The 25,416-nt window shown below is 40.5% G+C and overlaps 1 protein-coding gene across 1 annotated transcript in view; it reads right to left on the reverse strand.

Moving 5' to 3' along the window:
- iqsec3a (IQ motif and Sec7 domain ArfGEF 3a) overlaps positions 1 to 25,416 on the reverse strand; it is a gene marked incomplete at both ends in the record, with an annotated part of 99,141 nt that overhangs the window by 68,498 nt on the left and 5,227 nt on the right. Inside the window, one exon of the mRNA XM_083935405.1 lies at positions 9,038 to 9,118. Within this exon, the coding sequence (XP_083791531.1) occupies positions 9,038 to 9,118 (81 nt within the window). The remainder of the gene's footprint in view (positions 1 to 9,037; positions 9,119 to 25,416) is intronic.

Below are 25,416 nucleotides of genomic sequence, written 5' to 3' on the forward strand. Positions count from 1 at the left end.
GTGTGTGTGTGAGAGCTGGCGAGAAAGAGAAGGCATATTGTAGGTCAACTTGCGTCTATATTATACACTGTGCTCAAAATCTTTATTATTTTAAATCACATGAGCTGGTTGTAGCCAGGACATTCATCTGTATTCTGAGACCAAAGAGAGCCACAAAACAACAGAAAACAACCTTGGTTCCTAATTATCAACTATTTTTTTTCTCTGGAAAAAATGGAAAACATTACTTAAAAATGTGAATTTAGTGTTGTTGTTTTTTTCGGCTAGCACAGAATGGTTATTACTACATAGAACGGTAAGCCTTCCTGCAGCACACTGTATTTCAATGGATATTACGGCAGTAGCTGTGCCTCTAGGGACAAGCAAGTCGCTCCCTCAAAATGACCAAAACCATTGTTAAATATGATGCAGTAAGGGATAAAAAATGATCAGAAACAAAACCCCCCTCCCCCCAAAAAAGAGTCAGAAAAAATGCATGCATTAGGCATTTCATGTTTTTCTTCAACGCCTGTCTCCCGGAAAATCTAAACTGTTGTGCTGCGTCATGTTATTTGTATTTTTTCATTACTTTCTGCAGCATATTTCAGTAAGGCAGTCGCTCTGCCTCCAGGGACAAGTGAGTCAGTTAAATGAGTAAAAACCATTGTTTAACATGGTGCAGTGTTGGATATAAATTAAAGAAATTCCAGAAAATCTGCATTCATAAGGTATTTCATGTATTTTTCATTTCCTGCCTCTGGAGAAAATCTTAAAAATTGTGCTATACTTACTTTATATACATGATGCACAGCAGTGTCTTTTCAAATTCCACCAATTCCACCAAAACCCAGATGTTTTATAAGTGTGTGGTCCAGATAACCCTGAGGATTACAACTTCATTTGAGGTGATTTTCTTCAAGCTCCTCTAGAGACAATAAAAACGTTTTTCACAGGCTCAGTAGAAGCATGTACAATTGGTGGCGTTCCCCTTTAAAAGTCATATTATACTACATTGCTATCAAAAGCTTTCATTCTGTCTTCAAAAGCAGTTTGTGTGTGTGTCAAAGAAGATCTAAGTACCAGGCCTTGACATTTCTACTGAGGCTGAAACTTAAAAGACTGCTGATTCTGAGACACACAAGAGATGCTGCAGCAAAGTCATCAAAATGTTGTGCTTTTATTAAATCTCCTCTGTAATAAAACCCTCCGCTTGCTTCACAATGCTGAGATAAGCTGCAGAACGGAGAGAGAAGAGGAGGAGAAGCTCTCAGATCTGAGCGTTTGACGCTTACCACTGACTGTAACGACTGTTCTGCTGAAGAGAGGGCTGACGTGACACTGTGCAGGAATGCGGCAGAGCAACTTAGAAAGTAGGTGGTCTTCTTTCTGTAAAGCATGTCTGCCTAATCAAGGTCTACGTGCGTCAGAAACCAGTGAAAGACGTCTGTGATCACGTAACTGAGCATGAGCAGATTTGGAGTCTTGCATAAAGCGTGCCTTAAGGTGAAAATAAATTAGTCGGAGCATCACTTTAATTAGAAATTACTCCAAGCACTCACACTCTGTAAAAGCTCCTTTCATTCATTCACAATGCTGCTGTGTGCTGATTTCAATTTCCGGGTGAATTTAGGCTACTCAAACTCCAGAGGATATGTTTAAAAAGGACTAAGCCAGCATAAAAACCAACAGCCAAATGGATAAACCCCTGAGGAGAATGACACATGAGCGCTCCTCCGATTGGCTAAGAGACAAACCCCTTGAGCCAATAAGAAGACGACAACATAAAAATCAACTAAATAATAATAAGGCTTACTGATGGCGCTGCGATTTTCACAATAACAGAGAACAAAAAAACAAATCCACAGATGTGCACCTGCAATAGACACGCCTTACTCCAAACAGACTGTCTCTGGGTGTTATGCTGTATCTTCCTGCTGTGCCCTCTGTTCCCATGACAACAGAACAGCAAGCCGACAAGGTCACTTTGTCCAGCTGAGGCAGCGTGTAGCATGCAACAGAGAGAGACACAGGCAGAGGAGATGAGGACAAAAATTAAATCACGGGGTGAAGAGGTTGAGAGAAATTTGGCGAACTGTGATTGAGGTTGCCACCCATGTGAAATTTAATTTGCGCTACAGGTAAGACTAATGCTGGGTGTCCGACGGCATAAGGACAAAAGCGGACGTGATCCTGCACTCTAAGTTGGGCCATGTACAGACTGAGCGTGTGTGTGTGCGTGGGGGGACACCGCACTTTTCAAGGCAGTGACAAAAAAAGCTTCAGGCACACTTTTCCAACATGCCCCTGAACGTCCTCCAACAGAACGGATCAATCATTCTATCAGTCTGTCTCAATGCATCATGGTTCCTGTAGTTCTCCCTAACAGACAGAGCCTCTATTTGTCACGGTTTCCTTGCTACCCAAAGTGACAAAGCATTTCCAGCTTTGTCCTTACTCATCCCGCGTCACCTTTCTGTTTGGCAGACAGCATGACTCAACTAATTAGTACAGTTTATTATTAATTCCAGTGATTAATTAGATAAAAAGGTGTCTTGGCGAGATGACACAGCTGTCTGCTCATGCCACAACCAGAGGTGAATTAATTTCCTGCAGAAACGACATCATTCTCCCCACTGTGATCTCTCAAGGTGTCAGCATCATTCAACACACACACATTTACCTTTTTATTCCTGCATTTGATCAAGGACATTTTTCAGGTGCAGTTAAAAAATAATGACACAAGCCTCCTTAATCGGATCTGGCAACGACCCAAATGTGTTGTCCTTTTTATACTTCTAAAGAGTCATATGCGTGACCATATTCAGTTTGCAATCCTGCGTTTCATCCATTTTATCCTTGAGCCTATCATAAAAGATAAGGTTGTAAACTGTAATTACACTGCACGTTAAAAAGTGCAGATCACCACTAATTTATTCTGATAAGACAAGTCCAAATGTACATACAAGTCCTACTTTTAAAGGTCCCATATTATAGTCCTTTTTCAGGTTCATACTTGTATTTTGGTATTCCGCCAGATCATGTTTACATTCATTATGTTAAAAAAACACACTATTTTTCTCATACTGTCTGTCTGAGTATAACTGAATTCACCCTTGATCTGAAAGCGCCTGTCTCTTTAAGACCCTCTCCTGAAAAAGCCCAGTCTGCTCTCATTGGTCAGTGTTTCCAGGTCTTCCGCATCTGCACTCTTGGAGTCTCTGCACTGTTATTGCAGCTGGGAAATGACTGTAACACCACTTTATTGTCACTTTCTACCTATTTATAGTATAGTTGTGCATCACAACCGTACAGAAGTCCTGACGGTTCGTTTAAAGACGCAGTTTCTGAGTATGGGTTGTGTTTTTTTTTTTTTAGTATATATATCAGTTTTATATATTATTATGAATATTATAAAGCAAAGCATTAACCATAGGATTATTTGACATAAAAAATGGAGGACGCTCATGATCATTTCCTCACTGACACGATGAATCATTATGGCAGATTGCGTGAGCTAATTAGCATACCTCATTAAGGCGTTGGTGTGTGTATGTGTGTGTGTGTGCAAGTCATTTGTCAGTAACACAGCAGGAGGACTCATTTCAAAGGGGTTTTAGATGGTGAGCAAGATGTCAGTCTTTGTGAGCGCACGGTGAGCTGGCGGGGGGAAAGCAGTCGGGCTGGCAAGTGAATCACCGACACGCTCAGGTATCATGCCAAAAATATGTGCTGTCACCTGCCAAAGGCTGACTGGTCAGTCTATATTTAACTCTTTGACCAAAAGAGCGGCTGTCTACTCTCCTGTCAGCTTCATCGTGAATAGGGATGATTCAGCCGTGAAGGAAAGTTGTTGTTTACATGAACGATTTGCTTAGTTGTATTTTAAGCAAATCGTTCATGTAAGTGTTGGGAAGCATGTACACACAGCATATTGTGTCAGACGTTCTGCGTTTATGTCAGTCTCTTTAGCTGAGCTAAATTTAAACTGCAAGCATGAACACTCGGCACAGTTGTTTTTATGCAAATTATGATATGTTGCAATATATATGGGCACTCATTGATTAAAGGCGTTGTTCTGCAAGACGTTATTCTTTGTGTCTGGGATGCTGATCCAGAAATGTGCTCCTATTTATAAGGTGTCAGTTGTGGTTGCTTTCACATTATCTATTTTTTTTGCTTTGTAATAAGCAATATCACACAAGAGGGTGAGCTTTAACATCATCATTGTCTCAACATCAATGCGGCCAGGACGGAGGAGTGTGCTACCTGGATAAGTTTGCCTGTATTAACTGATTCACTGGTTTTGACCCTTCTTGCCTGCTTTTTGACGTAATTAAACAAGAACTTGTACTTACTCCGACTGTCTTTGTGTCATGCTTTTTGGTTCAAACTTGTTAGGTTCCAAAGCTTTTATAACTACTGCATTTTGTTCACCATTTACATAACTCCAAAGAGGGAAAATCAAGCTGTTCAGACTACCAAGCTTGCTAACGGTCAGTCATAACTAAATAAAATGAAAGTTAATGGTGCAACACTGCTAATAAGCTAAGATGGCCTCCTCCATTCTGGACACTCCAGTACTCGATCGCCTTAAAGGTCAGCCTTGTCAAGACAGCTTTCTATTGGGGCGAATCCACCGATCCCAGCAATTCTGTTGGAATGGACTGAAATTGATGCAAAATTACCCCACTTTAGATGTGGGTGTGATCAGGCCTGAAAGGTGGCACAGAATGGACTGGAAGTTTGCATCCAGAACTGCGTGTCAGAACAACCTGAGCCATGAAATGTGAACAAAAATGAATAACTAACACAGAAAAATACCACCTTGACCAAGACCAGACTTAGCTTGTGTTACCATTTATCTAATGGAAGTTCAGTGTCAAACCTAGCACAAATTAAAAGGGGTATCTATGATATTGCTTTGCATTTACCCGTTGCAATGTATCTGTGTGCATCTCCTATGTCTTCACACAGTGGCATCAAACTGCGAACATACCTGTATAGTCGTGCATGAGTTTGTGCAAGCAGTGACTGTTTCTTGCAATGTTTCCCTACTCCTTTTGTTGCTTGGAAACTGACAGCCAAATTTGGAAATTGCATCATTGAGTTTGTAGGAATGAGCATTTTTGTATATGAATCTAAAAGATTTAAATACAGTTTAACAGTTGTGTTCTTGTTCACCCTAAAGACTAGAGCAGCTTTGTTTTGTTCTAAAAGTGGACACAAAAACACAGTAGCGATTTATAAAGTAACATCTACCTGCAGCTTGTCCACCAGCCATCTTTCTGATTGTCATTAGTCCATGCTAGAATATTCGAATAAGTCTTGGCTTCAATTTATTCGGTTTTTGGGGCTCTCTGTGTCGACCACAGCAGTTCCCCGTTTTGCTGCAAAGCAGAAAGTTACACCCGAGGTGCCCTGTGGAGCTGTAAAAGTAACAGCAAAAACTGTGTGCCATTTCAGCACACTGCAGCAAAAGATGGCTCGCATTACTAATTGAAAGGCTGTGGTCACCCCACACAATCAGCCCCTTCCATGAGAGATTATAGATCCGACCTGGTGACCCTGAATACAAATCCACTATAGTGCCTAAAGTCTCTGGAGCCTCCTTAAAGCCTAGCAAGTGACCAGACTGTCAGGCTGAGGTACCAACCTCTGTAGGGTCCTCATTATACAGTATGCGACAGTGAAATCCTCAACTCTCTTTTCCGTTCACAACTTCCTACTTTCTCCTCATTTAAATGATCCCCTATACACCTTGTTAATACCTGCTTGTTTCCCGGTGCCGAACTGATCGGATAAAGCTCCCCATGTTCAGACAGATACAGACCAAGAGCATGTATGTGCTTCAAATTAGTACAGTAGGCTCTTATTGAAGCTCACGCCATTGCCCTTATCTGAGCTGACCCCTCTGACTCAGAGGCTTGAATTGCTCTCAGTAGAAAGCGCGGTGCGAATGAAATATCAATGATTGCCCTTTGTCTGTCAGGTTCAGTGTGTAATATTAGGTTTCATTAGATCCTGAAGTGGAAGTAGTGCACAAAGAGGCGATGAGTTTTACTTTTAATATGTTAATCAGGCCATGTTAATGGAAAGTGGATCCCCTCAATCATGCAACATAACAGGATTCACTCACTTTTATTTTTCTAAGAGGCTTTTCTAGATTTTGGCAGGGTTTCAGCAATTTGCGCCTGTTCGCAGTAGCCTGGGTATACCCATGCTGCCTTGCACGGAATTTAATTTTGCCCTCCTTGGCAGCCTGAAATTTCCTGGATCCGATTTTTGACTCAGCGAGGGAACCAATCATAGAACGGGGAAGGACAGCAACACCATGGCGACGTCTATGTGACCCACTGAAGCTTGTACTGTAGCCTGTCGCTCTACAGTACATACTTCATCTGGTATAATCGATACGATTGTCTATGAGAAGACGCATTTGATAGGCATTCGTATGATTCAATAAACAGCTCTAGGCAATCGTAAACCACATCTCAAAAATGAGAAATGAATGGATTGTTCCCAGACCCCATACCCTGCATAATAGTGAAGTTCTCATACCCTGGTATCCAGACCGATTTCCAACCCCCGCTCATGTATACTGGGGGAACTTCAATAATCTGATTATTACCTCAACCGGTAATAATTTGGGTTACTGATGTGCATGTAAACTAAGTGCAAGTTCCACAACGTAGAGAACCTTAACTAGAGTCTTATTACCCCCCAAATATAAGAAAGGTCAGTGAAAGTGGAATGACAAAATCCATTAGCGTTTATTACTCTTTACTTTAGTTAGGCTCAGAATATCCCATGAACATGGTATTTATATTGGTGTTCCAGTGATGGGACTGGTCAGTCTATCATTATGGATTCCCTGGCTGATCTGGTGGTGTGCATAGTGCTCTGTGGAGAATGTAAATTATCTAATGTAGGCTGTGTGTACCGTAGTGACACAATAATACACACACCCACACCCACACACACACACACACACACACAGATAGACAGGGAGCTATGTTCTGATCACTACCAAGCCGAAACATGCAACATGATAAGAACTTTTTTTTTTCACATGAACACAGATGCATTACATGTGTCAACAAGGAGGCTCACCAGTTTTCCAGCATGGGAAAGACCCTACAGTACACACACCAATGCATTATGGTAGTTTCACATTGCATAGTTACACTTTTGTTACATGGTCAATTTTTCATACATGACTCTTTCAAACTTAACGTGACCACAGTGGAGAGACAAGCCCGAATGAAGTGAACATGAGTGATGATGGATGCGATGAGGTGTGGGTGCTGTGTGGAGTTATGTCGCTGTGATGTGATGTGATGGGGTGATGCCACGTGAGTAAATGATCAACAAATCACTGACAACAATGCGGAAGTACAGAAATCAACCACAACAGAATACAGCTTTCAAAAAGAGATAAGACATAACAAGAAGAGAAAAAAAAGACAAAACCACAAGCTGCTTTCTGTCTCGGCCCCAGAGCGTCCTGCTTTGAAGTGGTTTGCTTCAGAGATTGACTTGGGGGGGTTGGTGGGTGTTGTTTTGAGGGGTTGACAAGTTAGCTAAGGCCTTCTGTTGTGCACTTTCTTTGTACCTGTCACTAATGGTCCCTAAGCTCAAAGCAATCACACAACACAACGGCACCACAACGATCGATTCTTGTCTTTCGAATTTCCCCTCCAGCCTTGATTTTATGAAAGTCACTCCATCGGCCTCAGAATCTTACGTATTTAACAGAGGCGTGAGTTTGTGACTGCAGAAACTGCAAGAGACTTGGGTTCTGAGTCAATCAGGTCTGTAAATGTATCCGATAAATGGCTTTCTGAAGCTGTTCTTTGTGCTGATCTTTATTGTGGCAAACAAAGCCAACAGTGACAGTTCACTCTAACTTTCCTCCTACATGATTCTGTCCTTCACTCTATCCACATGGCTGATTTAATACAGCGCAGGTGTCTCAAGTGTTTAAAGGGTGTTTTTGTTTGCGCTTGTTAGTCTGCAGCCTTCTGCCACTTATTATGTCCAGCACCGTGGGTACTGAGATATAACATCAATAATAGTTATCTGCCATTTTCTGCCAAGCTCATACAATGCAGCAAAACAGTCCTGTGAAACCAGCAGTCCACAAACAAACCATTTACGGGTGGATGGCTTAATTGCTATTGATGCCAGATGAATGCCATCATTTTCACTGAAACTGAAAGCAGGAGGTAAACAAAATATTTCTGCTTGAAAGGCGCGAAACAATACCTTGTCAAGGACAAATATTATTTTTTTTACCTCCTAATTCTATATATTCAAGGCTGCCCTTTCACCAATTAATATAAATGAGCATACCTCCTCAAAGCTAGAGATATTACAGCAGCTAATCATGAGTTCCTCAGGACAGTGGGTGCAAATCATCAGCTTTTAAATGTTCTGACTTTTATTGAAATTATAGAGACTTTTTGGAAATTCATATGCACACTGTTGGATTACCAACTGGCAGCAGCAGATCTAACATTGACATGTGCCAATCTGACATAAAAAAATGACAGCATAATCATCTGGCTCTGCTCGCTAAACTCAGTGCAATATTTTCCCAATTATTACATTTTCATACTGGCAGTTCAATTAATGGTTTAACCATTGTCCAGGTAATTGGAATCTGGTGTGACTGATTTGGATATTTCTACTGTGAAAATGAATTGTGATAGTTTGAAAAACACTAAAAAGCACTCTGAAAAATAATCTCGCAGTCTCAACATGACCCAAAACCCAAGCTGATGTCCCTCTTTTTTGCTCATTGTGATCATAACGGGGGACGAGATTCATACTGTCCCTGAAAGAAACCTGAAGCATTTACAACCACTTCAACCTAGATACCACTGCTGGGGTAGTTGTGTTGCCTAAAGTGGCTACTGCAGCACCGCCAATAACAGGATGCATGATAAGTGGCTGCAATTCAGATTTAAGAATAAAACAATAAAAATGTAACTGTTCAAAGTAAATAAGTAAAAGAATAGATATTTGTGCAGATGTTTCAAGGATGCAGTTGTCTTACCTGGGGACACAGGCAGTGGAGGTCTCCCCCTCAGGGGCCTCTGGGGCAGGGCAGCAGAACTGGTGAAGCACTGTTTGGTTGCTGTGAAAAGAAGAGGAGAAACAAAATACTAGAATAAGTAGAAAATATCAAAAAAATTTCATAATGAAAAAATATGAATCTTATTTTTCAGGTCAGTTCCATCTCATCAATCACATCAATTACAGCAGATGGCTGGTTTCACAGACATAGACTTTGGCTTTGACTTAGATCTAACCACAAGTCAGATTTCAGATAGACGTCTAAATTCATTTGAAGAACATGGCTCTTGGTGTGGGTGTCACAGTGGTCTGGTTTCTGGTCGAATCCCGGCTGGGGCCCTTCTGTGTGGAGTTTGCATGTTCTCCCCCTGTCTGCGTGGGTTCTCTCCGGCTTTCTCCCACAGTCCAAAGTTTGTCTCTATGTTCCCTGCGATAGACTGGCGTCCTTTTCAAGGTGTACCCCGCCTCACGCCTGATGTCAGCTGGGATCAGCTCCAGCCCCCCAGGACCCCGATACCGACAAGCAGTTGAAGATGGATGGATGGATGGCTCTTGGTCAGTTAACTGAGTGGCTTAACACTAAAGATCGGTCTAAAATATCTTTGAGAACCAGAATAGGTGAAGCTACCTTGTTCATCTGCATCATAGTCATTATAGACCCTATTTTCCTTCACTTGCCCACCAGTTGTCCTCTGTGTATGTCCCATTGTAGCTCATCACCTGTCCAGTCTCCTCCCTCCACACAAGCTTCCCTTTAGTCATCATCCCCAGTTTGTACTCCACAGTCAGCATTCACCCTTTGGTCAGATTGTTTACTATGCCTCATGGCTGTAGCGACCTGTTTGACCCAATGCTTGTGATTTGACCCTTAGCCCTTTTGGTTTGCTTCAGCCCTTTTTTGTGCAATCTGCTGGAAATCACTTCTTTTCCTTTTATTGACCAAAAAAAAAAACTGTTCCTCCCTTACAACTGCAGCCTGCTTCCCTTGAGTCAAGAGAATCTGAAAACACCTACTACATACTACCGGCGAACGCAGTATGTAGTATGAAACTGTTAAACTGATTTATTTTTACAGTGTGCCAGGCTTAGCCGTTAGCCGCAGGTTTTGTAAATCGGAAGTGACAGTTGTTGGGACTAATGCATTGTGGCACAGGGTAAACTGGTCTGACGAATTCTGGATTTTTTTTTTCCTAATCTCTGAAACATCCAGGTATTTGTGGCACACTGCAGGTTTTGCTAGAGTTGTTATACTGAATCACATATTTTGGTCAAATCAGAACATACTGCTAGTATAATAGGCACTTTCAAATACAGCCAATGTTTCCGAGCATCTCTCCCCGGACCTCAACCCAGACACAATGTTCTGCTGCAGTTTTTGTTTAGAGACTTTCAGGATTACCCTAGTGGCATAACATCGACGGGTTGCCAATCAGAACACAATGGTGGCCTGGATTGAAGTCAGCTTTGTAACCAGGTTTACAGCTGTCCAACTAAAACTGGACCTTAGTACAACCAGATGTATTTAAACAATCAGGCAATCAGGGCCAACAGAGTCCTGATGTTGCTCATTCATTCTCTAATCACAGTTGCCATGATTGCCAGATTTAGGCAGCATATGCAACCCCGCAGGACATTGTAGCACACAAATACAAGTCAGCATACACATAAAATGGTTTTCCTGCTGATTTTTAAAAGGAGGACTTGAGGTGTGAAAGTTTTTTTTTAAGTCTTTGGTAACATTCATGTGAAGAAATCTTGCCCACAATCAGAGCGGAGCAGGCAGCTTTATATGGGGATTTTAAGGGGGATACAATTATGCTAATGATCAAATCTCACACAATCATCACATCCTCATAAACTTGTGGCTTCATTAGTTGAGCAATTGACAACACGTTTGTGCAGTTAAGAGTTAGGTGAATATAAAACAAGATGTTGCATGAGGCCCAAAGTGTTTTGATAAGAACCTGTGAATGTGAACATAACTTTGTTTATTTACAGGAACTGTACAGGTCACCTTTTTAGTAGATAATATCAATATGAAGTGCAATATCTGTAAAGTAGATATAGGGATTAACAAAGAAATTGCTCTTGTACATTTGAGGGGGAGAACAAAATACAGGAATGTCATATAATGAAATGTAGATGATTAGATTTTACACATTATTTCATTTTCTATTGGATACATTTATGTTTGAGAGTTGTATTTGTGTTGATGCTCTGGCAAATCATGATTGCTTTGTTTAAGTTTATTTAACAGTACGTCAGTTTCACTACTGATGAAGTTCTTCTTCCAGCCTTCTCTTGATGGCACCTCTGAGACTAAAAAGAGACAGAGAGTGCCAGAGTTGGAGTGTTTCATCACCATGGAGATAGACAGGCACAAAGAGACACAAGGTTTCATGGTTTCAACACCACGTAGAGAGAGACGCAGACTGAATGTGTCAGCACAACGGACAGAGACAGAAAGAAGAAATGTGGTGGCGGTTCCAGCTTTGAGAAAGTTTATTCCCTTTAATCATGAAAAGTCCATTTTTAAAAAGCAATGGGACTGCCTCTTTTCAGTATTCATTGGTTAATAGATTTATCTATGAAATATGAAAATATATTGGACCACCCGACCATCAGCCTGAATATATTCACTTTACAATGATATATGACAACAAAAACGCAGCAAATAGTCACAATCAAAGAGCAAGGACCAGAGTTTGTTTGATAAATGACTTAAACAGTGAATCAATAAATATAGTAGTAGCATTCCCTTCCAGCTAGGGAATAAAATACTTTACTAAAATGTATAATATGTAGGAAGTATCTACAGTGTGACTGCTTCAACACATTTTGTAAAAGGCATTCCCCCATTCTGCTGGAACATATACTGTAGATATAGTCAAAAGTGAGGGTGATACTGAAATATAGCAAGCAAAGAGCAAGGCTATCAAATTTTAATGTGCATGTGAGGAAGCCACGAGTGCATTCACTTTCCTCCCCTTCATCAGTGCGTCCTCTCTTTCAACCTGCACACCGCCTCGCATTCTTCATCCATCTCGTTCTTCAGTGTCACCCATCCCCCCTGCACTCTTCTCCTCTCCTTCTTCCCTTTTTACACTGATTTTCCATCACCATGACTCCCCATCCCCCCACTATGTCAGGTCCTACAGGCACGGTGTGTTGTGCAAGAGAGCTATTTGCTCAATTACTCTTGCTGTCAGAAGATGTAGCCAGTAAAAAGAGCAGCCACTTTCCATATGCCGTGTCCTTATCCCTGGACATGGGACATGGAGAAGGACAGAGAGGCGGAATTTAAAGATGAGAAAGCGAGGCCAATTCCCAACAGCACCCACCCCTTAATCCCTTATTGCCCCTCTGTTGCCTTTTGATCTTCTGCCCTGTAGGCGATCTCGCTACCCTCATCTTCCCCTGCTTCCCCTCCTGAGGATAAAGGGTGTATATGCTGCAGGACAAGGTATGAAAACATCTAGGTTAATAGACTAATCAAGTGTTTTGCATTAATAATGTTGTTTTACAACACACAAACCTAATGAAGTCTGTGAATCATGTTAACAGTGTTAGCATTCTAGTAAGAGAGAGAATAGTTCAACATTCAATATCAATGTATGCTAAATTTTGAGCTAGAGCCAGTAGATTAGCTTAGCATTAAGCCTTGCTCTGTCCTAGTAGGTAGCAAAATACATATACCAGCACCTCTAAAGCTCACTAATTAATAGGGGTGTCATGATTCTCCAAATCAATGGTTCTATTTGACTTTCGATATTTTGGTCACGATTCAATTCAATTTTCAACTCCAACGTTTTTTTTTTCAGCACTGAAGGCTATTTCACAAAGAAAAGCCACGCGACAAACAGTTTGACTCTCTGAGTTTACGAGGTGCACCTGAATGTACGATGAAGTCCTGTTAGTTTGTTGAGATAGCTCATGGGCAGGGCAAAATGTTGTCAATGGTGATTTCAGGGAAGCAGTTCCGGTTCTGCGTTGCCCTGTCATTAGCTGCATGCTAGCACCGGTAAGATAAACGTAGAAGGGTGAAGAGACAAAAAAAATATTGGTAGATTCACTTTATATCTCATTTGCTCATCTGTATATATATTTTTAAAAAACAACAATTATGCGTGTTGCAATTTCATGGGGGGTTATGTCCATTATGTCCATTCCCCACTTGTTGCCTGGCAACCGCATTGTGATGACAAGTCTCCAATACATTTCCCATTTCTCTTTTTTCCTGTCTTTATGCTATGCTAGGCTAACAGGTTGCTCCATGTAGCTTCATATTTGGCAACAGATATGAAAGCTGTATCGATCTATTCGTCTAACGCACAGCAAGTAAGCAAATCGGCAGGCTTCCCAAAATAATACGTAATTTGATCAATATTAGAGCAGCATTTCTCCACCACACAAATGCTGACACACAAAATTCATAAGTATGTATAAAGAGGACATAATCTCAGATGCTCCAAACCTGTTGAGTCATCCTTTTCTTGACAACAGCGTTTAAAAAGCAGAGCTCATTTGAATTTAATCAATGGGAATTATTGACGGGGAGGTGAAGCGCGTTGCAGGATTAGTTGCCTCTCATGATGAGACACACAAATTACATATATCCCCTTTTGGCCAAACTGTGTCAGTAAAAAATAGCATGGTCACATATAAATCCTTGATTTCACCATGTGTAAGGGGAAAAAAGCTCACAGGGAAGTATTATGGGATGGAAAGAGCGTGACCCTTTTTATTTTTTAAAGCACCTTCCTTTTGATTCATCTCAACCATCCATCTCTCTCTGCTTTGATCTCTTGCTTCCCATCATTTTCTCTCCATTATTGTTGCCATCTTTCTGCTCACTTTTACAATCAACTCAATCATCCCGATGAAAAAAACAGCTTGCAAGCGTTTTATAGCAATTTTGGTTCATGAGGAGACGTCTTAAAAGGCACAGCTGCCCTACGGAGATGGCACAGATACACGACCCACACTGCATAAAAGTCAACTATCATGTCACATGTGATGTAATCTCTTCGTGTTCAAGTTGTACTGATATGAGAAGACTACGAGCTATCATTTCCTAATGAATCTCTGTATCATTGTCACGACGATCCACCCGCTCAGGATTATGCAAACATTTCTTCTACATCAACATGAATTTGTCTCCAGAAAATCTGCGAGACTACACCCTTGCCTCTAATTTCCAACACACATCTCCCTCGAACTGTTTGATCAACGCGTGCGCTGAAGATTAAACTGAACTCGCATGACCTGCGTTCGGATCATCCACACCACTGACTCAGTTCCCCTCATGGCCTAAGCTCGCTAATACCACCTATAAAAAATCTATAAGCTTTTATAAGCTCTTCCACACACTGGGTCTGTTTGAGGGAGAGTCTAATCTGCACACCATGGTTTCATTGTATTTTGTTTTAACTTCTTGTGTCTAATGTGTTTGTCGATCCGCACCTCCTTGTGTTGAATTCAGCTTTACTGTGTCAATAGCTCTCCGGCTGATTCAACTCGGCTCAAGGCGGAAAAAGATCTGTGCACGCTGAAGTAATACAATTTGAAGCATGGGATGGAGAGAGAGGGGGGAAGACAGGGAGAGGGGGGATCAAAGCTTGCAATAATTGACAGATTAGTTTTCACAGACCATTTTCTAGGCAGTCAGGAAAGAAATAGCTGTGAACATGTTCGCTCATTGAAATAACATAATATGCAGTATTAAAGTCTGCCCCTGAAGGCCAAACGTGGTAAATACAAAAACAATTGACCTTGGAGGAGGCAAACATTAACAAAAGTGATTCAGCTGAGGCGTATTAGAGTGCATGGCTGCTTTCTCAAATAGAGATTTTGTGTTTGTTGCCATTATTTCATTTCTGTGTTTGCTTTGATGCAACATTTTGAAATAAATGCATTTTGGAGTCAAGGTCAAGGTCAAATCAAGGGGAAAGAAAAACATTTAAATCTAATATAATACTAAGGTGGGTTGAAAACAAATCCTTCTATTGAAAATGGCTTTAAAAGTAAGCAACTCTGCCAGTTCTGTATACTTTTTCCATAGGTAACAGAAGGTCAAGGTTCTCTGTACTGGCATAGACATCATCACAATCCTTGAGATTCATTTAGATTGCCCAATGTCATATGCCTTCCACAAGTGAATTATCTCATGGCAGAGGTGCTAGTAGCACTTTGATCATGTTAAATCAAAATAAGACACTCAAAATGCTTTTTTGATACTTCACTTCCATTTGGAAAATTGGCAGTCGCTGTAAGTACCAGTTTATCACTATGTTTTACAGAAGAGGAAGTAAATTCAACACACACGGTGCTTCATGGTGGTGTGAGCATATCTTCTTGAGGTTTAAATGATGTATTAAATATGATTGTGCCGTGGATTATTAGCCAAAAAAAGATCCTTGAACTAAATCGGATATCTCTTGTATGTGCACTGCACCGATCTCTCACACACACACACACACACACACACACACACACACACACACACACACACACACACACACACACACACACACACACACACACACACACACACAGATGGAGTCCTTAAAATTTGTCCCGAAAGCCCACCATATCAATTCCTTTACACACACGCACAGTGAGTTTAAAAAAAGCCTCCAAGAAAGGTTTACGTCAGCATGGACTCCTGGGCCGTCCCAAGCGGCTTAGCTCGCAAGCGAAACTGAGAGAGCTGGAGATGGACGAGGAAGCTAGACCAGTTTTCCCAAGAGAAAGCCAACAAAAGAGGAGTAAAAAGAATTGTCCTTGTATTCAGTCCCTTAAAAAAAACTCCTGACGGTGCCAGTGTCAGGAGAGCTGCAACATTTGAGCTTTATTTTTACTCTGTGTCAGTGTGGCCTACTTGATTCCACTGCGGCACTTGACAGTAAGCATGAACTCATTTCACCATCAAGTTCTGCATTTATGCTGCATCATGCCTGTCTGACTGTCTGAGCAAGACTAGCCTCCACCTCTTGAGATCACAGTTATGACATATACGCTGGTGGCAACTTAGACTTCAGAGCGCATGAGAGAGAACTGTGATGGGTGATAATGTTTGAAGTGCATCGGACACATTTGAAGATTTCGTTTGAATGTTTTCCAAGCCATCACTGTGTCATCAATTTAGGGATCAGCTAGTTCTGTAGTCGGAAAATTATACACTAAAAATATCAACTACAGATGTCAAGTTTTGATTTCACCCCCTAAAAATCAAAGAAGGAAAAAAATCTTTCCAGGCTTTCTCTCTGCTTGTGTTGCCTCTTCGGTCTAAGGCTTCTCTTTAAGTTATACTGAAGGGGGACCAACAGTTGGGAGTTGAGTTTAAGAAGAGAGTGGAGAGAGAGTTGAGCCCGGGGGGAAAAGAACAGGAGTCGACCACTTCCAGGCGCTCACTTGTCGAAGAGAGTTGGCTGACTGGCTGGATTTATTTCTACTGGATGTTTGTGTTAGAAATAAATACTATCCTTTAAGCAAATGCTTGATCGTGTGACAATATCTGAGGTTTTAGTCTGTAAACGGCTAGCAGACTTCACAGAGGCGTGTTTTCTTTCCGCGCAAAACATAGAAATATACTTATTTTAGCTATTTTTGCTAGCAAGTTTAGCTATTTTTTGCTGAAAAATTAACTTGAAAGATTTTAGCCATGTTCTTCAGCTGACTGAAACGACACTGCAGTAAGGTTTGTTGGTCCAAATGAAGTCGTTGTTCTTTATCCAAGTTGGATGCATCATTCTATTTTCCATTCCACTTGCACACTGGCATAGAGTACAAACGCTACGGAATAGCAGTAGACTAAAAAATAGCCTGCTTTTTAGCTAATGTTAGCATCTGAGTAAGCAGAAATGTGGTGGTGAAAAAAGTTTCCTAGTTCAAATTGCAAAAGAACAAAGGGAGATGATTTCAAATACAGTTTGAAAGGTAACAATCTGTTCAGACACTATGGCTGTAGTCAAGAAAGCTGTCCATTAATCATAGGGCGTAGGATTTCAAGGAGTAGCCTATAACATCAGTAGGCTATGTAGGTGGTTGGTTTCAACATAACTGGCCATGGGAATATTCGACCTAGGGGAAAAACATTACTGAAAACATAAAACTGTTGGAAAGGTCTCCTTAATGCACTATATAAAAAGATACTGAGCTGGGAAACATAGAACCCTATGAACATATGCTCCCATTTCAACTGGAAGCACAAAAACAGAAATAATAAAAATAGCTGTCACTAATTTTCCCATGAAAGCAGCCGTTGCTCCTACTGTTTTCACTCCAGCTGGTGCCTCCACTATTGAGCAGTTTTAGCAGCTCATATCGAGCATTGACGCTACACTGTGTTGCTGCAGGGCCATCTGCTGAAGACTTGGCAGTGGGTCAAATTTCACAGTTATTTCCAAAGCTTCACGCTGATGCTTGACAGCTATCAAACTGACATGGTTGTCATATATCAGCCGGAGCTTGGGCTGATGAGGACTATCCCATCAACCAGATCGGCAACAGCAGCCATACATTTCTACTGACACATTAAGGCACGGAACTTTAGCGTTTGTGAATGATAATTCTGGTTTCCTGCAGGATGAAGGAAGTAAAAGATCAAGGAAGAGAAGTAGGCAGACGATAGGGGAGGCATGGTAAAAAAAAAATTGAAAAGAAAGCTAATTTTTCACCACATCATCCATGTACAAAACTTCTTTACTCTAGTTCCCATACGTATGACTCATTCAGGCTTTGTGTCCTGCTTATCTAATTTGCTTCTCTTAGGATGTAGCCTAAGTTGAACACTTCAATGACATCACTGGTAGAGTCATCGGCTCCTTCCCCTGGCACTGCGTACCTGATGATGTAATCCTGGCATTGAGGGGTTGGACAGATGATCATATAATCACAGTGGAGGGTAAGAGCAAGAAGCTTTTTTAACCCAAATGCTTATTAAATGTCACGAGTAACACACCAATGAGGCACACGTACACACATGCAGGTTAGTTAGCCTGTAACCTCCAGGAAAAGATTAAAATCTGAATTCAACCAAACATTTCATGCAAGGTAACAAAGCCATCTCTATAATAGCATGCAATAAAAACTGGAGGAAAGCATAAGTTCACTCAATTTTGCTTGTGTCACGCCAAACATTTGGCCCATCAAACATGGCATTGCAAGACACCGCTACCTAACATACATCCTCATGTCTCGCAAACAAAAAAGAAAATAACAAACATTTGAAATGATCTGTGACGTATATACTTGAAAGGAAAATAATTGGATGAAGGAATGTGCGTCCACAGGTGTGAAGAATCTAAATATATAATCAAGTATGCAGAGGCATTAGTAGTGGTTGGAAAGTGGATGTATTCTCTGTTTTTTTTTCTCTTGCACAGTGTAGTAAATCATAGTTGAGCCTTGGTTGAGGATTTGTGCGATGTGTTGAGAAGACCAGGAAAGCTGATTGGACATGCTTTGCCTGTTTCGATCAGCTCTGCAATGCCTCGCAGCCTTAGGTGGATGGCTTTGAACATTACTCTGGGTCGTAAAGTTAACCATACCTGACATTTCCCTAGGCAAGTGTGTGCCTATGCATGGGCGCATGCTTTTGTTTCAGTATACAATGCGATGGCGAACATGGAGATTATGTTGGAGCAAAGGTCAATGGCTGACAAATGAATGTCAATATACTCAGGTAAAATGATAGTATATATTACTAACCTAACACTGCTTATGAAGAACAATGCAATATATCCTATATTGTTAATTTTGTCCCTCAAAATAAATAATTGAAAAATAACAAAGTTATAAAGTGCTGTTTATGCCGTGTCACCTGAGGTTTTTACTGTCACTGAAAAAAAGAAAGTGTTTCAATATTCAAATGTTGTAAAATAATGATTATGTTGCTAGGATATATATGAAAAGATTGATTTATATTTCGAATTGCAGAGTCATTATAATGACACCTATGTTGACATAATGTATGTTTATGTAGGATTTTCAAACTCCAACTGCTTCAAAGAATTGGAATATACTGTACAGTCCAATATTAAAAACCTTGAGTTTGGATAAAAGCAAACTAACAGCACATAACTGGACCACTCCAAATTGTGCTCCTAAGAGAAAATTCAAAATAGAAGAAAATCGGTGAATGTGGCAAGTTCTCCTAAATCACTCGTAAAAGCCACTTAAGAACGAATCTGTTCTTACTAGTGGCTCTTGCATGCAGTGTTGCCAACTCCTCAGTAAGGAAAGTAGCTATTGGCTGTCCTAAAAGTTGCTAGATGTCGCTAAATGACATTACCCACTTAAATGTTGTTGTAATGGAGAGTGTAGGTGAGAGGGATAACATTGTCGGGGAGACAATGTGAGTAAAAAACACCCAAAATGTGTTTTAAATTTCTGTAGATTCTTGTTTTTTGGGGGGGTTGAGGGGGTTTCCAGGAAATAGGCCATCACTTCTCAAAACAACTTCATTATTTTAATGCGTCATCTAGACCCACATTACATAAATAGATGTTGTTGAAACTGCCTGTGTGTGAGGGGCTCACAGCGTCTACGTCTCCAAACACCTCAAAAGTCTCCAATAACACCAGAAAAAGATGCAAGATTTGTCGCAATCGCTAGCTTCCAACCCCAACATGAGCCCATATTTTAACCCTCGTTGGACACACACAGATGCACACGGGTACACTTGGTACGAAAACAATTAGGATTGTCTGTTGAGGGATTTTCAGGGCTAAGCTCCAGGGAGTGAAATCTCTGTGACAGATGGGTGGACATTTTTCCATAACTGCAGACTGTTCCTTCTTTCAAAGATCCCTTTTCCCACAGCGTTATCTGCCAATGAGGAATATCACTATCTTAACTGGAGTAACACATTTTCAGTTCTGCATAATTTCCAAGACATCTGTAAGTATTATTCCATGGTCAAGACATCTGTTTAATTGCCACACCACATACGTTTGCAGCTGCTAATGAAGGATTAAACAGGTTGCAATGGATTGCAGGACCATTAAAAGAGTGTGAAATGAGGGGTGTATTATCAAGTGCTACTACACTTATCACATCTTGCTTTTTTCTCATGTACCACAATGACAAACTATGCAGTTAATTAAACTGTATTGTTTGAAAGTAATATGTTAAAGTGGCTGGCTCCTTAAAATATAAGATCATTGTATTTTCACAATAATTGTGTCTTTCCTTATGTAATAAGTTTTTTTTATAACAAATTAAAGTATGTCATCTTGCATATAAAACAAAATATGTTTAGTAAGATTATAATATACCTGTAAGGATGTTCAGAGTTTAAATGGGTACGATAGGGCGGAAATCTTTGGCTATTTAATCAAATTGTCTGCTTACATTATGCAATCAGATTGAGTGACAGTCAACAGATGACAACAATGATACCATTACCATCTGCAACTACAATTCTGATATATGTAGATTGCATACCTATGACTCAAATACTCATTTGATTGCTCATTACGCCTACTGTTCATTTGCATGAAGAAAACATAAAATGCATGTGAGAATAATTTACCTTCAACCATGAAGGGAGTGAGTGAATGCAGCTAGTGTAACAAGACTAACAACAAAAACCTATTCCTATGCAGAGCCGTTATGTGGGTGCGCAGTATTTTCATATGAAAGATTGGTGTCATCCGTGGCATCTGGAAGTTTCAATGCGTGGGCACGGTGCCCAAGTGACAGAGGACTTCCAGTTGGGAGCCATTTTAAAATAAAAAATATGGTTGAGCCAAACTTTTTCATTTTTATTGATGGGAAATTATAGACAGATGTCTCGGGAAAGAAACTAAATGTAATTTTGACAAGTTGAGAGAAAAGTGTGACAATATATTGGGCTTAATTTAAATAATCTACTGTATAGCGCATGGTCTAAAGTCAATTTAGGGTGTGTCCAACTCCACTTCTGCTGGGCGCAAAGTAAGGTGCAAAGGGGCAAAGTAAACTAAAAGAAACTTTTGTATGGTTCCCAAAACACAGGACTTTCAGCCGGGGGACCAGAGTTTGTGTACTGGAAGTACTAAACTAAACCACAGCCTTTTTTTCTAATCCTTATCTATCCTAAATCCTAAACCCTAGCCGTAACATATCATACTATATAATATCTCACCTAAACCAGACTGGGTATTTACAGTCAGTGAGAACGCATCTGACACAGACAAGGTATTGTTCTTTGAAAGGGAAACTTTGGATAATCTCTGCACCTGATTGGTTGGACATGACAGTTCTTATGAGAAACGGATTTAAAGAGATTTTGTTTGCATTTGTTTGTTGTTATTGTAAATTTACACCATTTGCAAAGATACCGAGTAGAGCGAACAGTGTAATCTAATTTAGTAATGGTGATATGTTCTCTAAATTAAATCAAACCAACACAAGTGTCTAGAAAGCCAAAGACTAAGCAACTTATATCCTTGATTACCATACACCTACTACAAAATGAAAAAGACAGAAAATCATCTACCATCTACCCCCTTACAACAGCTGTTCTCGTTCCTTATAACACCAACATGAACACACACACACGCGTGGATTACTGACACTTTGGACTGTCTTTTGCCTTGCTCAACTTGTGCATGAAAACAGCCAATATTCTACTAGGGAGTCAGGAATCACCCGGCAGCTACATCCTCTGAGAAATGAAGCAATTTAAAAGCACTACACATCAAATGTGATATTCATGCAGCAGCAGCCGAGCCAAGCCACCCTGTCATAACCGAGCAGACGTGATTCCCATTCAGACTGAGGGGAGGGGAAACAAGGTAAAGAGCAGAGCTTTGCAGGAGAGGAGGTTCTAGCTTTCGAGTAATGGTGACAGGAGGGCAAATCCAGAAAGTAGGACAGAGAGGGAGGATATGTCCATTTGAACGCATTAAATCCATCGTTCAGCCATCTTTTTCTCTCTGTCCCTCTCACTGTTGTCTTTGAGAGACAAACATACACAGAGGCAGTGGTGCTACTCTTCATTCAGGCTCCAGAGACAGGAAATTGTTATTCTTAAAAGGGTTCAGTTCACCCACATCACAAAAATATATATTTTCTCATTGTTTTGCTTTTCGTGTCTGCAGCTTTACTGTTGTGGTTCACTGTCATGGTTCTCGTTAACCTCATTTCTAGCAGCAGCCAGCAGCTGTTTCCAGCTAAAAGCTTCTTATTAATCCACTGTACCGTAACCACCCGGCAACAAAAGGGCAGACAGGCAAAGTTAGCAATACGCTGATTAACATAGCAGAGCATTAGGCAGCTATAAAGTCATATAGGTCCGTCAGGGTCTGGTGAGGAACAAAATAGAGTGACAGAAAAAGAGGGAAAATCATTAGTGCACTCAACTGGTGGCCACAAACAAAACTTGAAATGAATGCTAATGTTGCATCGTGTCTACTGAATGTCTGAGTAGGCAACCGATTAGCTAAAAGACTTTAAACGGTGGGGATATTTCTGTGTTGCCTTTTACAGTGGCCAAAAAAATCAACCACTATTGTGACATTTTGTACAAGAGATTGGTAGCCAGGAAAATGTAAATGGGAGTAATTTTAAGTATTTTGAATCAAATAGCCAACTCTTCCTTTACACAGGTTAGTGTGACAATCTGACTTTTTCAGTCCAAATACTAATACCTTGGCTTTGGGAATCAGCCAATACCGAGTACCAATCCAATACCAGTGTTTGATTAATAAGCAGTAGGGTTGTCACAATACTAGAATTTCAAAGTCGATACCCAGGAGATTACTTGATACTCTATACCATTTATATATTCTATACTACTGGGAGAAAATTACAAAAAATGAAGGCAGAATTTTTGAAATAAAGATTAGATCAATACAAAAAACATCATAACAAGACTTTTAAAAAGCAGTCTGATGTAGTGAATATAAGAAAGAAAATGCATAACTGTAGGGTGTATATATGCCAAATATTTTCAAATTCTCTTGTTTGTTTTATTGTGCTGTATAGCTCAGGGGTTTCTGTGTACCTTAAATGATTCCATTTAGCAGGTTAGAATGGACCAGATTATTCGCCAACTGAATCCATGGTTTAATGTATTCAGCTACAGTTCCGTTTATCTACTGTGTTTCTTAGCTCCATATTATCCTGGCTGATTAAATAGAGTTTGTATAGCATGCTGCCACTATTTTTGTCTCATTGCTGGTTGACTTTTCAGACACTTTAAATTAACATCTCGCAATGTTAGACAAGCAGGAGTGATAATGTCACTGAGTGGAAGTGACTTGGATCATTCTTTTATGTGTAAGGCCAACGTCAGGCTTGACTTAAACATTGCTTCTGAAACTTTGTAAAACAAAATGCGACAAATAAATACAGAAATATAAACTTACTTTAGAATTTATTATTAAAACAATCAATAATTGGATTGAACAGATTGTCAACGATAACCTGAACCAGCGATTTGAGTCAGTATCCGCCCAATATCGGATATCATATATATTGGTGCATCCACCAGTGCGACCAAAAAGGTTCAACATTGTGTTGGATGCAAATTGCTCCCACAAAGTAAGTCTAATATTTTGAAAAATGAACCATGATAAATTGAGATAAAAGATAGCTTGACTTTAAGGATATAGTAGCTGGAGATCAAGGATAGAGTGGCTCTACAGGGTTAGTGTAGCTGGTGAAGCCTGTGCTAGCAAAGCTGCGGGCTCATTGATCTCAGAGCATCAGAACATGGAGAGACTGCAGAATCCAGCAGGCACTCAGCAGGGTGACTCTGTAATGTATGCTACGATATATCTGCGTGTGCTGAACTACTCATCTCTAAGGACTATCTGTACATCCCAACATTCAGTATGAGATGACATACATTCTGTGCTCCAGCTGGTACAAGGCCAGTAGGAGGAAAACGAGGGCATGGCGGGCGCAGAGGGAGTCGCGGCCAATGTGGAAAAACATGCAGGCTGCCAGGTGGCATGTGGCATGTTAGGGGTTGTGTGCATTAGTAAGTGCTTTGTGTGTAAGAGCAAGAGCTTAAAATATCTGTGAGTGAGTGGGAGGCAGGGAAGCAGCAGAGAAGCACCTGGAGCTATATTAGAACCCTGGGATTTCAACCTTAAGCAACCGGATCGCTGCCTATCAGACACGCACGCCTCTATGCTCACAAACACACCACCTCGCCTACGCTTATTGTCACTGTTCTTGACCCCTAAACTTCTCTTTCATGTATTTTACACACACTGTAACCAAGTGTGTTCTGGTTCCCACATCCTCCACATATTCCTTTGAAAGCGGTGGAAGGTTGCACCTAAAAAAACAAAAAACATGTAGTATATATTGTTCTGATTATAATCATATTATATAATTGGGGTGCTATAAATACTGTAGTAGTATTAAGTATTATAACACTCAGTCAATCCCTAGAGAAATGCTCCTAAATGCAGTTTATTTGGTGTTTGGGCTAAATAACATACAATAATTTAAGTTCATACATGGTAAAACTTCACTAATGAATGCATTTTAATTATTGATTCATGTAGAAAGGCTTAAACACAATACTCACCGTATCCACAGTTATTGTTTGGATATACAGCAGTGCAATGAGCTAATAAATTGACTTTGGGCATTTATAATGTATTTGTATGGTTTAAAATACTTTAAATATCATTTATATTGCATTAAGAATAGTTTGGGGGAAAATGTGAAAAGTGTATTTGGCACCTTTAATTTACCTTTGATACACTAAAAGAGGAGAGTTTTTACTGGTGGCTATTAAGTCAGGCAGTCAGTCAGGCAAGCTGAGAGTGGAGCCCCACAGACCTCTCTCTTTTTTCATTCAGTGGAAACCTACAGTCGTCAGGACGAAAAGGTCAATGGACCTTTAATATTTCACACACACACACACACACACACACACACACACACACATACACACACAGAGACTTGGCAACCCCAAAAGCATACGCAGAGAACCAAAGAACAGGCTGGACTGAACCCTCCAGCCCAGCCCGGAGACGGGTTAAGTAGTTAGAGGATGGGACTGAATACTGATCCAGACTGCAGAGATAGCTCTACTGAAGCATAAGATGCTAATTACAGGAAAGGAGAATAAGGAGATGGGGATGGGAGAAGAAGAATTTGAGAATAGGAAAGAATGAGAATAGGAGGTGCAGTTGACAGAGAGAGGAGGGGGAGAGAAGACAGGATTGCTGAAGGCTTCCCTCAGATCACACAAGCCCCTTAAGAATCTTTCTCAGACTGAGTAACACAATTGCAACACTTCAGACTCTCCGTCTGAGAAGTTTGAGCTCACACTGGAGCAGAAGTCTGCTACGGATGGAATCAACTGTTCAACCGCATTCACTGATCAAATCTGAAGGCCTTGATTTG

This window comes from Echiichthys vipera (genome assembly GCF_963691815.1).
Source record: "Echiichthys vipera genome assembly, chromosome: 20".
Classification (NCBI taxonomy): domain Eukaryota; kingdom Metazoa; phylum Chordata; class Actinopteri; order Perciformes; family Trachinidae; genus Echiichthys; species Echiichthys vipera.